Source organism: Apus apus, chromosome 5, assembly GCF_020740795.1.
Source record: "Apus apus isolate bApuApu2 chromosome 5, bApuApu2.pri.cur, whole genome shotgun sequence".
NCBI classification, from domain to species: Eukaryota; Metazoa; Chordata; class Aves; order Apodiformes; family Apodidae; genus Apus; species Apus apus.
In genome coordinates this window covers 13567744-13583632 of record NC_067286.1, presented here as the reverse complement: position 1 = coordinate 13583632, position 15889 = coordinate 13567744, and the positions used below count along the sequence as shown (strand labels likewise).

Here is a 15889-nt window from a genome sequence, read left to right as displayed (position 1 = left end):
TGAAAACACAGAAATTTCATCTTGCAAAAGGACGCAATGTTATTTTTCTATGCCAAGAAAAGTTAAGTATATATCTTGAGCTGAATAAAGAGTATTCAGTTAACCTCAGTACAGCTGCTGTGATTTACAGTGTCTGAGGATCTGACCCATACTTGAAAGTCTGTAATGATTCTACAGCTGTGTCATAATTCCTAGATTAACAGATACATTTCTTTTCAATTCTGCGCACATTTGGTTTAAAACCACAGACACTGGACTGTCTCATTGATGGCTCATGGTAGGGATGAAAGCCATAACAGTTAAATATGCCTGTAAAGACGTGTGTTCTGTATGGCAGTGCTTTTGAAATTGATAATAGAGCTTTCAACAAATGTCCATGAGAAAAGGAAACTGTTTGAATCTGTTTTTAGAAGTAATAGGCTGCACATATTATATACTGTTTGATTGTCTGTTATAAATTATTACTGATAAACCTAAGTGGGAAACTGTTACAAAATATAGCCCTGAGCAAAAATTTGCACTGTTTGGGAAGACAAGTCCTCTTTATAAATTCAGATCATATATTTTATCCTGAAAATATAGGAAAAAATGGGTCAGACATGAAAACCACAATGTGCTGTGTATTTCAATGGTAACCATATTTTGTCTAAAATAACTTGAAATAGATCTAACTGAATTTAAATGGTAGGGGTAAAAATGTTTAAAATAATGGTCAATATTTTAAGTTTGCACTTTAGACTTTTTTTTTAACTTCTACTTTTTTTGGCGGACAACTTCATTTGACTGGGCCTTTGGTCTATGTGCTGTTTTTCTTTGTATTCTGATAGCTGTGCTGTGTCATATTCTTTGACACATTTAAAAATACTAACATGGAACTTTGAACACTTGGAAATGTGGAGCAATTCAGAGCCTGGGCACTCTTCACCTTTACCCTTGCTATTGATTTTGCTATGCATGTTTCCTTCTCCATGTTAGAGATCAGATGTTGTATGCCATAATCTTCCATAAAAATAGGATAATTGAGGGTCCTCAGTTACTGCAAATTATTTCTTCCTAACATTTTGTGATACTTTGCAGAGCTGAAATCAAGACAGGAAGAGTTTAGTTTCCTTTGCAATTGATGCAGTTTCAGAGTGCTCTATGCAGGGATTAATCTCTCCAAGCTGGAAGCTGAATAATGAAGCTGTGTAAGTTTTACCTGTGACAATTACTTTTTAATATTCTCTGATTCTTTTCAGTGCCTAGTCCAATTATCTTAATGAATTTCCTTAGAACACAAAACTTGCATTGGAAAACTGGTTAATATTAAACAACAGTTGGGATGGGTTTTTTTGGTTTTTTTTTGTTTTACTAAATAACAATGAAAATACTTGGTATTGTAAAGTATGTAGTACTAAGAATAAGACTATGAATATGTCTCTACTTTTTTAACAGCAGTTAAAATTAGTAGAGATTTAATCTGTGGATCTTGTGAAAAGATAGGAGGTTCAAAGTCTCAGTAAATTGAACTTTAAATTGTTTGCAGTTCTTAATGGCAACTGATTAGCTTAATTAATACAGGAGATAATGTTTTGTTTTATGTGAATTCTTAGACTGTTGCAATTATTTAGCTTTTGTTTTCATATTTTCGTATGGAATTAAATTAACATTCAGAAAAAAGGGCCCCATCTACTCCCTCCCAAGAGAACTTACACAGCCCAAGCAGTGGAGGGCTTGGAGGGGAGACTTTGTCGCTTTGTTCTTGACCACATTGCCAATCAAATGGGCTATTTTTGATGTATTTCCTGGATAGCTTCAGATAGGCATAGTATCCCCTGCAATCTTTTTCTGAACTGTATGCTGCTTCAGACTACCCTGTCCTTTATCCCTGTAGTAGCTGCAGTGGTTCCTGTAGGGGTCTGTAAACACCTTTTAGGGTTCCCATTGCACAAGTATGGAAGGATCATTTTGAGCTAGAGATGCAGTTCAAAATAAAGAAATACTTTGCACAATGCTAACTTGTGAAAGCCTGTTTGAAAGGACTAACAAAAATCAGAATTTCTCAAAGTTGCAGAAAATGGGGCGTTTTGTCTATTTTGTTTTATCTGATCAAAATGCGTGTGACTTTAAAATTCTTACGGGTTTTTCTTTCTTCCACTGTTCCCACTGACCCGTACCCTGGTCTGTCCTCCTAAATTTGCTGCTTAGCCCCTTGAAAACAATGCCACAATTAGGAATATCAGCCAGAGTGTATCAATATGCTAATACAATGGAAAAGAAGGTGCCTCGTGGTGTGATACTGTGTAGTGCACAAGAGCAATGGCCAAAACCTGCAAGCAGGTTGTAGTTGCAAAGCTCAGCCTTCTGGTGCTGCACCTGAGCTCCTGGGGTTGAAACACCTGAGACAAGGCACAGAAGATGTTCTGGGTTATCGGATCTCGAATCTTTTCCTTAACCTCTTCTGCAAGGGTAACAACATATTTAAGCAGTGCTTGTGCCTGCTTTATCCACAAGAGTTAGGATTACTTCTGCTTCTGCTGCAATTGTTGAGTGTGGAAAGAAGCTGCTTGTCCATTAATGCCATTCTTAAATATTCCTTTGGAGGAAAAAATTATGTCAAAGACCAATTCTCAGCATTGCATGTTTTGTTTTTCTCTTTTCTTTTGTTACTCCTCCAGCACTGGTGAAACTTTAAAAAGTATGTGGAGATGATGTACATTTACATCAATAAATGTACAAGAACTTTGTGTATGGATTAGTAGTGACTGGAATATTGATACAGAAAAAGGTAAACCACGATATTACTCAATAATGCAAGTCTTTCAAGAAGAATTTAAGGTTAGTTTCAATTCGATGAAGCAGATGGAATTTTTTTTTTTCAACTTAATATCCTACCTAGGACACTTTTATATTTTAGAGAATGCCAAGAGCTACTGTAGGTATAAACCACAATTTCTGGTTATGAGATCTCTGCATCACCTTAACGTAAAATACACTCCTGAATATGTACGCCACTTGCTGAATAACCTAAAGAAGTATATGGTGAAAATGTTAGTTCTCATGCATTCAGATTACCCGCCTGAAACATTTTCCTTAGCTTTTAATATCCTGAAAATCCCAGTTCTGAGGCGATCAGCAGGTCAAACCTCATTTTCAGTTCTTAGAGTGAAGTCATTTAAACAAACAAATACAAGTGGCACGTCACGCGTAGCTTGTGCCAAAGTACACGATGTGCCAGTTAGAATTAATTTTTATTAATCCTCACATATATGAGTTTATAATAACAACAATGCAGATACATTTGCTTATCCCTAGCATCTCTAATGACACTTTTGCAGTAGCTTAAAATGTGCACGAGTAACATCCCAGCATCGTTCTGACCTGTTTATTTTTAGTCTTTCATGAATCACTTTCTTTAGCTGTTTTTCTTTTTCACATAATAAAAGGCTTATAAATCTTATTGCTAAATCACACTAGGATATTTGATAGTAAAAATAAAATCCCTCCTCCTCCTTTTCTTTGTGAATAGCCAGATGGACGTGTTTACCCTTTAGAGAAATTTAGATTTGATATTTTTGTTACGTTTTGTTTTCTTCCTGGTAATTATGTTGGCACTTTACAGATCCCTAGTTGTGCATTATTACAATGGAAGGTGACAATTTGATTGTCTTCAGTTGGAGAAACAAGTAATTTTATATTCACCAAGCTGTCAGGTAGCAGTACCTCACAGTACTAAGAGCTCCTGGCAATGTGGTTTGGCACCTATATTTAAGTGCTTTGATGTTTGCGTAACCTCTACTGAATCAGAAATATTTTGCCTGCTAGAAATGTTTTCAGACGTGTAGTGTAAGGCTTTTTATTAAAAACACAAACTGTAACTGAGCTGCAGAGCCATTGTTTCATGTTACAAGGAGGTACTAATTAGGTGGTTTAGTGCAACTGGCTACAAGTGAGCCTGAAATTGATTCTTCATTTCACTGTCTACTGAGGTGCCCTATTTGATTTAGAAATAAGAAACAAAAAATATGGCGAGGAGGAAGGAGAGCAGGGAAGGAGAGGAGAGAAATCTCACTGTAGAGAAAATATTTAAGTTCTGAATTAGTTGGTGCAGAGAAATACACATGACCTTTTGTTTTTGCACCTGTAGGATTGAAAATTAACTGTTTTAACTCGCTACGTAGAATTTTAAGTACTCCTGAAAATTAACTGTAGGAGAAAATGAAGTAAGAATACTCCATCTTACCATTGGAGTATGTATATCAGAGTATTGAAAGGACTTAATGAACCTTTCAGGAACTTCTGTCTGTCAGGTTTATATGTGGTCAGGAAGATTTCTAGTTATTAGAACAAGTTCTTAACTGGCTTTGTAGGGGGGGGGTGGGGGGAGGAAGAAAAATGTATTAATGTCCTTTGTATAAAGTCTCAAAGTCAAAACATGCTAAAATAAATTCCTCTCAGTATTTTTAGGCATCCTTTATCAAAACCATTTATATAATCCTTCGACTAAACAATTAAGTCATAATATTCCATAAAAATATGTGAATTAATACTTATTTATAGCAACCATTGTTTTTTTTTATTTTATTGTTAGTGATTGCTTTGAGATTGTATATTCTGTTACTTGCTGCCTCAAACAACAAATCCTAATAAGTTGCTGATGGATAAATTCTTGGCATGCTTGCTCTTGTTCCCATAGTTATTGGTAAAGATAGCTGGAAGTCAGCACTGCCTTTTTTCTTTTTCTTTTTCCAACAGTAAGAAATTGGATATCCAGAGACACATGGTGTAGTCATAGGACTTTAAAGGCAGTCATCACTGAGAAGCTAATACCAACCAATTAAACAGAGGTGGTTACGTGGTGTAACATTATCAGGAGAAACAATTCATGAGTCAAAGCATTCCAGAGCATATGAGCTCCAGTCCAAAGAACAGTCTCAAGCTGTTTAAATAAAGTGACAGCAATATTGTCAGCTAAATATAAACTATAGAAAGTATTAACTACAGTGACTGAAGATGAGCACATCCCAGGTGCTAACTGACTATTCTTTCACTGCCCTTTACTGCATTCAATGTGAGGTCACCTTAGGCATTTTCAGTGAAAGCTCCTGGTAGTGAATAAAGAGAAAGGAACACTTAACCTACTAGAAAGGTAGGTCATATTTTTAGCATTTTATTAATCCAAATAAAAACTTTGGATTTTCATTGAAAAGTCATCACGGGCTGTGGGGCTGCACTGCTGCATTCATTTTCATGTTTTTGACAACTAGATATATAGACAGGAACTCATTCCCTAGCCCTAATATTTTACTGTGGCTGCAGGGCTGAGATGGTCACTATGATGGCTGAGCGTAAGAGAAAGACTTTCCAAAAAAGTCTGTTTAGGTCCCACATTGTTTGGTTACAAATGAGAAGAAATAGCATAAAAATTGTTCCAAACCCTCTGAGCTTTGCAGAAGTCTGAATCTGAAGTAAAACTTTGTGATTTGGATTAGCAGAAGGGTAATTTGTCTGCATTGGAAAAACAAATGTAAGAATGGCTGAGTGTGTATCTTGGAAGCTGTTCGTATATTGTTTAGCTCAATGCTTATTTCAGCTAGAGATTTGAGTGCTCAGTTAACATTAAAGCTGTAATTTCTTGAATCACATTTGCTTCCACCCACCCCCTTTTATTTCTAAGGTGATTCCTGCAACTACCATAAACTCTCTAATCTTGCAATGCTGCTTGTGGTCTGTCTGTAGCAAATTCTTATAGTAGCATTTCTGCCAAATGAAGCTGAGGAAGAGCTTGAGGCAGTTCAGCTGATTTGCCTCAGGCCTTGCTGTAACTCAGAGTCAGAGCCGGAAATAGAAACTGGGAGATTCTCTCCTATTGCTGCCTTTTGCTGTCATTTTGTATGGGTTTTGTGCATAGGGATTCATGCTGGGGTGTGGGGTCCAAGGAGAGTGGAGTCTGTTAGTAACTATTCACTTTTGTTACTAAGGCTCCTTGAAAACAGAAGTGAGATTTCATAATTTTAGGAAATAACTGTTTATCGTAACATGGCAGACAGATTACAGCATTAGTTTTACTAATAGCTGAGTTATGCCTACAAAACATTGTTTTACAGGGGCAGAGCTGTGAAATATATTGGCTATTGGCAAAGCATTTTCATTTTTTCTTAGTCTATCTGAACACTAATGTGATTGGTATCTTTATACAGCAAAAATAAAGATCAGTTTTCCTGAATGTTTAAAGTATGATAAAGTGGTAGAAATAAGGACGTTGTTCCAATAACTTCAGTGCAATTATGTCAGTGTACCCCATTCTATATCAGACCTCTACTCTGCAAAATAGATTGCATAAAGTATTCTTCATGGCTATGTTCTTGAGTTTCAGGATCCATGAAGACTCAGGGACACCAAGTGAGGAGGTGTGCCATAGGTGTAAAAGAGAAGGAAGAGTAGACAATGCCTTTAATTTATCCCAAGCTGAGTACTGACTTGTAAGGGAGGAGTCTGTAAGTCATGTTTGATATTAGGAAGAGTCTGCATTTTTGTTGCTCTCTTAGAAGGTGGGGAGGGCTAAGATGCTGTGGCTAGATTTTACTTTTCATGAACACCAGGTTAGCATAAAAGTTTAGAAGGAAATATATAAAAGGTTTTGAGCACTTCTAAAAATGGTTTCCCTTAATTTATTTAGTTCTAGAGTCACCAAAACACTTAGAAGACTGCTTAACTTTTTGATACCAAGTAGTCCAATTTGAAATGAGTGGACTGCTTGCATACTTACAGTTAATCATGCACGTAAGTACTTTAACCAAGCACTCTGGGGAGAAGGAAGGGAGACTGTTCAATAAAAGCTCTGTAAGAGAATGTGTTTCCAATCTAATCTGATTCCAATCTACTGTTGGAGCTATAGACCTGGGTTATGTCTATACTGCAGTCATGAAAGTGGGATGAATTAGTCTGGTTGAGTACCACTGTATTTGGAATGCTATCAGAAATGAGCTTGTTTAAAATTAGTTTGGATATCTAAGCATTACAAAGCAGTCATTTATGTGGCTGCAGTGTAGACATGCCTTTAGGTTTATGAATGCTTTGTGAGGGTGGAGCAGAGCAGAAGCTGGAGTCTCCAGCCAACTACAAGTCTGCTTTGTCATATATCTTGTTATTGCTTAGTTTATAGGTTTTTGAAATAGTGTATGTGCTATCAAATTGTTGTTATCTGTGTTAATACTATGTGGCTTGATTCTGAAAAGTCTAGCAGCTAACACTCCAGGGCTAGCCATCATTTCCACTGTAACATTTAATTATTTGAGCAATCAGCAGGGATGGATGATTTTAGGGTTTGGAAGGCTCTTGGAAGCCTTTCATGTCAGGATTATAATCTAATTGTTTCAAAAAAAGAAGATGTACACTATTTGAAGGATTTGAGACCATAGGAAAGCTTTAGACAAAACAAAAAAGGTAGTATTATTTGTATTTAGAGAGGTATAACACACACTGTCTGTAGGAAAAAAGGGAAAACAGTGGTTTGAGAATCTGACTGGCAGTCTTCACTAGAGCAGAGAGGATTTCTTCTGTCAAAATAAAAATCCTGTCAGATATGCAGAGATTGGAGGTATTTGGGACTGTGTTTAGTTTTACATAGGTAAAAAAACCTTAGCAGTTCAGTTTTAGCATCATTACCTCATTAGTGAGACTGACTAAACTTGGGGTCCAGTTCCTCAGGTTTACTGATGTTTTGATACATGATCTCATTCTTTTCTTTTGTCTTGAGTTCAAAACGAGACAGAGTTCATTATAGTTTCGGAAAATCCAAATCAAGATTTGTTTAATTCTCAAAGTTGTGTAGGTGATAGGACTTCAGATAATTAGGGCATTTTTCCACTTTCTTTTCATACCTGTTAGATATATTTTCCACCTTTAGTGACTGCTGTGTTCAGCTAATCTGTCAATTTAACCAAAGCAACAATTTTACAATGTAGTTTTCTTTCTGATTGTGTGCTGTGTAATCAATATACTGATATAATGTGAATGTAATTTCCTCTCTTATTTTATCTCCACTGCACAGTATTATAAATAAACAGCTAAAAAAGAAAAAAAGAAAGAAAAGCACCAAACAAATCTGTTGCATCTCCTTTTAAGATTGTACCACTGTAGACACTTGTTCTAGTAAAGTAGAATTGGACCCACTTGATTGCATTTAAATTTTTCATGCTTCAGCAGTTTGTCTGGGAGCACAGTAAAGAAAACCCCCCGAGTGAGGATAGTTTAGAATAATAGAACTTGATTTTGTGTATTATAGCGGCACCATTTGCGCTGCTGTAGTTACGGTTGTGTCAGCACTTCCATTATAAACCCCTGTTTGCAGGGGTTAGAACTAGGGAGATATTTTTTTCAGAAACTTTTTTAAAAATCATTCGAGTGAGTTTAATTGATAATAGGAGGAAAAAAAAATTATAATGGAAATTAATACATTTCTGATAGCTTTTACAGGCATTATTTATTACAAATATTGATTTCCCTCCCCCCCCTCACCAGGGGTTTTAGCAAATGAATTTTGAATATTTTAAATGTAATATTGGGAAGCTATTAGGGCTTAAAATTTTACTGCTACTCATACTCATATTTGAACATTAAAACCTTTTAGCACAACAACCTGTTCTATGGTTTAATCTTAACATAAAACAAACTACTCATATGGGCCAGATTCTTCTCCCTTTGAATTCAATGAAACCTTGAAGCTACTGGCCTGGACCTGGACCTGATTGACTTCCATGCACAGAATTCTCCCATTTAAGTAAAAACAAGAGGTAACGAGTACACCTGCATAAAGTAATTGACTGGAAAAAAACCCTGTCACAGAGTTATATTTACTTTGTTTTACTGATTATAAAACCAGGCATAATCAATATTTTGTGCACAACCTGGGACCCTCAGAAGACAGGTACACATGATGTATATTGGTTGCGTTAATGAGTGTGCTGGGTAAAAGAAGGTGGAGGTTTTAATCTAGCAGCGTCCTACATCTCTGTCCTTTTTACCCCAATATTTAAAATCTAGCAATGAAAAACCTGAAAGGTATGCTTAAATACTGACCTCTGATCGTAATTCATGTGCTAAATCTCAGATTTACATTAAAAAAGGCTGGGGGCAAAACAGAAGCAAAAATTATGTCATGAGGAGAGTAAGTACCTGGGAGGCCTACCTGAGCATGTCTTTCTCTTCAGGCTCCAGAACTACAGATAACTGAGTAAAGTGCAGTATTAAAAATGTGTCTGATCATAATGCACCAGTGGACGAAAGGGGTCGGTGGAGCTAGAAAGGACTTGAACCATGCTCTTGGTCTGTTAGACCTAGTACAGTTAGACCAAGACTACGTCTGTTAGTCTAGTACAGAAAAACATTGCTAGGCATGGCCCGAGATTATTAGTGAAACTTTGTCAATTTAATTTTATTTTTAGGGTTAACAAAATTCCTTTTTCTCCATATAATCACCTTAACAAACAGAACATAAATAGAGACTTTTAACTAATTGTTTTTAAAATATCATGAGGAAGAGGAAAGTGTATTGGTGTATATGGCAAAGAAAAAGTGTTTCCTCTGTAGTGCATTATCAGTAGATAGCTTTACTGAATGGTCACTTGAGGAAATACCAAATGCCTGTTTATGAAATAGAGGTGAAGCCTTTCTAGACTAATTATATTCAGCATGTAATTTCTAAACTTCAGTCTGAATTTTGATTTTCAATTAACATTCCCAATTTGAAGATAATTTTCTATTTAATGTAATTGCAGGAAATAATTTATTGGCTGATTAAGACTGAGGGCCCAGCCTTCCTTAAGAAAACAGTCCCTAACAAACCAGCCTTTAAAGCCAACTCGTAGCTTTGGACAGATTCAGCCTATTTTTGCAGCTGCAGAGTTGTGTTTAATTAGGATTGTGCACTATTATTCATTGGTGCAGTTTGTAGTTGAAATTATTCTTAAGAGACATTTTCATTTCTAGTTTTGTATCATGATTAATTTATGGTGAAGAAACAGCCATAGCGATTGCTTTTCACAGAAGCTTGTTCAGTTTGAAACAGGAATGAGACCCGTTGACTAGGTGAAAGAAAGGAAAATCCTTTATTGTTCAGTTTTTGTGTCTGTTTTTCTAACTGCATCAAGCATTGACTTATATTTTCATGGGAATGATTACATTAGCATCACTATTTTAGTGAGAAAAGGGAAACTAAACCTTTTATTTTATCTTGGATGATAGTAATGATGAGCCAGAACCTTCTGAAGTACGTACAATAATGCTGGTTGTTGAACTCTTGGCATGTTCTCTGTAGCATCAACACAAATTCTTTAATGTACTAAGAATGCAATACACGGTTTAAATTCCTCAGTTCTGCTTATTGGCAACGTTAATATTAGACTCCCACTTCCACTTAGGCTTCCCTGAAGAAAATGCCAGCCTTTTTTCTCCCACCAGTACCGAGTTTAAGAGACAGGATTATCTCTATTTACAGAATGCTTATTCTAAATAGGTATCAGTGTTTTAATATGTTTCAAAGCACTTCAAAGCTTGTAATACTTTCATATAGAACTGTACATAATTAGATTAGTTGATCCTATATTAATTTTTTTTTCACTGTAGGATACTAAATCTGAACTCCCTCATTAATTGTGAGAAATTTAGCATTAGCTGTTAAATCCTATGTGAAACACAGGCTGCTACATAAAAACTACTGTTTAAATTGGAATTAACTTAATTATTTTTCTTAGCACTTGATATTTCCTTCACTGTAATATTCATGAAAGCATGTGACAGTTTTGTAAATTTAACTGTTAGTCTCAGATTTCCAGACCCTTTAATCAGTATTTATTTGTCTGTAGAAACAGTACTAGCAAGTTAATGATTTGCTAATTTGAAAAATGCTCATGTGGTTTCCTATGTTAACTGATTTGTGCATTTTTAAGGAAATGGTATGAAATCAATTATTGTTAAAAAGCAATTAAGATGAAGATCTTATTCCTTAGTTTCTCAGCAATTTCAGTGTCAAGGATGTTCTAAAGTTACTAAAGCCTCAGAAAATAGCTAATATATTTTAGATGTGTTCTTTCAAGTTTATTAATGATTGTTTTAACAGTTGCAGTTAATCTTATTGGAAATTTTAAACAAAGTGTTTTCAGATTTTGACTTGAAGTCAGTTTTATTTTCATCTAAGTGCAGAAAGTGTGGTGAAAGCTGTGTTTGCATACAAGATGGCAGTAAGAGGCCATTATTAGGAAAATACATTTAACATAAATCAATGCATTTATTCATTACACTTTTAAGTCAAACTAATTTGTTGAGCTATATCCTGTACTTGATGCCTAATATGAAATGGATCGTAATTATTTTAGATTTTCATTTAGAGTTTTACTGTAAAATGTTACTCACATATTGTCCATTCATTCAATAAACTGTTGTGTTTTAGAACACTTTTCACATGAACTTCTCAAAACACTTTCCAAAAGGTAAAACTGGGTGAAGTTTTATATATGTTAAGAGAAGATACAGGTTTAAACAAACAGCAAAATTACTTATTTAGCAGACTTGAAATGGATTTAAAAATTCTCGTCTGTGCAGAAAACCTCTTCAGCTTGCAGGAAATGAATCATGATGGGCTCTCTCGTTTAAATGTTTGCTTATAACCTTCCTATTGCTCCTGCGAGTAAGAGTTTAACAGCCGAAACTCTTATGCAAAATCAACATGTAAATAGCAATAAAATCACTATTTTCTTATGACTGGAGAAAACAATATTGTTTGACAAGTCTAAATGAAAAGACTGACATAATATAACTTAACCCTGACCTTGAATTGGCATAAATTAATACTTTGTCTCAGTTTTAGATCCAGATCGCCCAAACCCATACTTTTGTTGAATGTGTAAGATTAATTTTAAACTGCTGTAGGCAAGTCTGATGTTTTTAGTGGACTGTTTTGAGCCTGATTTTTTTTTTCATTTAACACCAATGCTTTGGTTTTTGTCTGCTTTTTTGTTTTGTAGAAGAATGTCTTCCAAGCAGGCTACCTCTCCATTTGCATGTCCAGCTGATGGAGAGGAAACAATGACCCAGGACTTAGCATCACGAGACAAGGAAGAGGGCAACAATGATCAGCATGCGACCTCTCATCTGCCTCTACATAATGTAATGCACAACAAACCTCACTCTGAGGAGCTACCAACTCTGGTCACAACCATCCAACAAGACCCTGAGTGGGATGGAGTCATCTCAGCCCAACACAGAATGGTGAGTTTTACAGTTCTCACAGTGGCTTTCTAAATTATTATTGTAAAAGACTGTTCACTTCCATTTTGAAAGACATGTTCAGTATAATCCTTCATGAGTGTAAAGCTTTTTAAATGTTAAAGTGTCAGTGTTAGCAATAGATCAACATCAATATGGTGTAATTGTAAATTACAATTGTATAATCTTCTTAAGTATACAGGTCTATATGAATGAGGTCATTTGATGAGTTCACCTTCGGAAGGGAAATGCAACTGTTTATCATGTTTTCATTCATTCCTTGATTTATGTCATAACCTCTCTAGCTCATATATTCAAGCATTAATTTCTGACAGGAGGATGTAGCTCACAACTGTTAGTCATCTGAAAAGTGTTGTGATGAAGGAAGAAACTTTAATGTGTTTTTTTACTTGTGTCTCAGAAATAGAACCCACTAATTCTAGAATATTATAGCTTTACACCATAACAAAGAAGCTGGCATTTAGGTGACACAAAACATTCTGCTGTATTTATAGGAAATTAGAACTTTTTGGGGAGGGGAAAGGTGATTGCAAAAAACTATGTTATGCTTTTCTGCTCTAGATCTTATAGGTGATGGTACCAATGATCAAAATTATTACCTACAGTTTTTTTAGTAGCCTAGATAAAATGATTTTTCAGTTGTAATTCTGCCTGTGCATCCCCAAAACTGTGCAATAAATGGGCAGACTGAATGAAGACTGAATGGGCATAGCATCTCAGTCAATTTATTTTCCTTGCATGTGTTCCTCAGGAGCAGAATTAAGGTATGTGGAGCAGCCAGGTATTCTGTAAATTTAGAAGATAATTCTAGACTCTCCGTAAAGTGACTTGCACAGACATTAAATTTATACAGTTAGTTTAAAAGGAATACCCTGCCTTTTTGTAAAATTCCTTCTGTATTTTTATAGAATGGGCAGATTTTTTTCAGCAAGTTTTTTTTTTTCTTTTTCTTTGTACAAATCAGCAGCTTTCAATAAGGTTAAAGAACTGTAAATTTTTTTTTACAGCACTAAATAATAAACTTAATGCACATTTGACTAGAAATAATAATTCTAATGCATTAATCAACACAGACACTGGAATTCTTCTTATGTGTTTTGATGCCTGGAATTAATTACATAATAGCACTACAATCATATATATTTTGCTAATATAATTTTGTGGGTTTTTTCTTTCTAAAATCCAATTTATTCAAATGATTAAGCCAAACCAGAAAAATGCTACCTAATCTGTAATGAACAATTTAACCTAGTGCAGAACTTTCTTTCAGGCCTAAAACATTTCCAAACACTGGGTGACTGTCATGAAAAAAAAAATTAAAAAAAAACACTGAACTGTAAACATGGCTTTAAAGAAAAATTATAGGATAGTGATTTGTCAAAGTAGTTGTATATATGACCTCTATGCTGAATTCTCAGATGGAACCTCATTTTGGATGGAGAGTCACTTTTTGCCCAAGTAATGCGATAAGCACATCAGAATAATTTTAACTTACATGTTATCAGGAGGACACGCTGGATGCAGAGTAGAAAGGATTGATCAAGTTTGTTGCTGGAAAAAATAAATATGTGAATTTATCCACTACTTTCCTGTTCATTCAGAAAGGCATGTGCACTCTGGGAACTCTGCTCTTAGGACACTAATTACATTGATAAAATGACTCTGTGTCCCAGAGAGAAATGAACTCCTAGCCTCTAATAGTCCCACAAGGCATTTGGTTTTGGCTCAGGCTGTTCTTGGCCCTGAAGTAGTTCTTAAACCAGAATGATAGAACCTCTTGCAGTATGACCAGTTGTAGTCATTTGAATTGCTCTGAAGTGTATTTACATTTACAGCAACAGAGTGCAAATTTCTTAGTGCTCCACTCTCATGTCAATGGTTGCTGTGCCTCTGGATGGGCAGGAATCAATACTCAGCTTATCATGTTTCTGAACAAGTGCATAAACTTTGCTTGAGTGACTTGGCATTCTGGTTTTTTTCTCTTCTTTTGCAGTAAATATTCCATCATATATGTAGATGAATGTCCTGGAAATCATTAGGAGTTTCCACAATTCCCTTGGGTTAAGTCTGGTGGTGGATGTAGGTCATCCTTATTTAGATAGCTCTCAGCTAAGCCAAACAGATTTCTTTTTTTTGCCCAGCTCAAAGCAGGATATAATTTACAAGGCTTGGCTAGAAGTGAGAACTGAAGTTCTAAGGCATGGTATTTGGTTGCACTTAAGAGAGATCTAGAATGTACAGAGCAAGGTCCCAGTGTATTTACAGTTTAGATGAGTTAGATGACTAGTTAGATCACAAGAGTGAAGTAGTGAAATTTTTTTTCTCCTTGAGAGACTGTCATTTAGGGTAACTTGTTTGGGATTTTTTATTTTTTTTTTTTTCTCCTTTATTTATGTCCTTCATGAGCAAACCTTTAAGCCTCAATGAATTATATAAAGTTTCTCTGAAAAAACACAGTCTCCAAACAGGTATCAATATTGCTAGGAAAGAATTCAGAGGTGCCTGCAGTTTTCCCAATGAAGGCAATTTCATACTCCTTAAAGGGAGGGTTGGAGTGTTTTTCCAGAAAAACAAATTCCAGAAGGTGGGTTGGGCAATTCTGAGATAGGTGCTGGGGTAGTGACCAATTTTCTACTTAATAAAATCGAATTCCCAGAAGGTGTGTGCTTTCTGACCTTTCCCAGACACATCCTTTCAAAGCAGATTTGAAGAAGCACCTGCTCGTACCATTTACACTGGAAGCAAAGACAGTAGTGCTGTCATTAAAATGCATCAATAACTTGTGTTGTCTGGTTATAAGATGGTAAAATCAAAGAATGCTGTGTCGACATGTGGGGAAGAAAAAAACCGCCCTTTTTTACGTGTTACTTAATTAAGAGCACAATCCTGCATCCTTTATGCCCTTAAAACTACTAAGGAGTTCACTGGAATCTGTGACAGCACACAGTGTGCATCATAACATGCTACGAGGGCTGTACAGATCTTAGGTGAAAACAAGATGTTGTACCAGGGCAATTTGAAAAAAGAGACTGGGATTTTTTTCTCCAACATTTATGGTGTGCAGCACTTTCTGTAATTTAAGATACCTTTAAACTACATTGTGTATTATCATAAAAAACCACACTGGCTAGAAATGTTTTCAAACTTTCACTCCCTTTTGATATCAGGCACTGCTTTCCACTGAGTCCTTTGTGTATTCTGAATGTCTGGAAGCCAAAATATTTTGTTTTAACTCCCACTCTATAGTATTTCCCAGCTGTGTACTTATATGGTGTAATAAAAGGATGTAACAAATGGGAAATAGCAGCTGCATTTGGAAATTCCCTTTGTGCTCCCTTTTCATTTGACAGATTCAGCAATGTGTAACAACTGTAACGTCAGACCTGTAATGACTTACACTGTGAGTATCGCATCACCAGCCAATTTGATGTTACAGTGGGGAGAAAATGAAACAACCAAAAGATTTCTGAAATTTCATATTGCTGAGCTGAAAAGGTTCTGTATATATTTCTAACTGGATCTTAATGTAAAAATACCTAGATATATGGGTATTTATTGCTGTTTGTGGTTCTACTAGAAAAAAATAACTGTTTCAGGCTAAGGATGTATCCATTTGCTGCAGTGG

General features: G+C 35.5%; 1 protein-coding gene across 12 annotated transcripts in view; it reads left to right on the top strand.

Moving 5' to 3' along the window:
* The window catches only part of SOX6 (SRY-box transcription factor 6), a 370949-nt gene that overhangs the window by 124473 nt on the left and 230587 nt on the right, over window positions 1-15889 (top strand). For 8 of the 12 annotated variants that reach the window (XM_051620577.1, XM_051620574.1, XM_051620578.1 and 5 more), the window contains one exon: window positions 12003-12246. In XM_051620577.1, coding sequence (XP_051476537.1) covers window positions 12007-12246 — 240 coding nt within the window. In that variant the 5' untranslated portion in view covers window positions 12003-12006. Of the gene's footprint in view, window positions 1-1084; window positions 1188-12002; window positions 12247-15889 lie in introns of those variants that run through there. The other 4 variants (XM_051620584.1, XM_051620573.1, XM_051620582.1 and 1 more) reach the window with 1 other exon arrangement.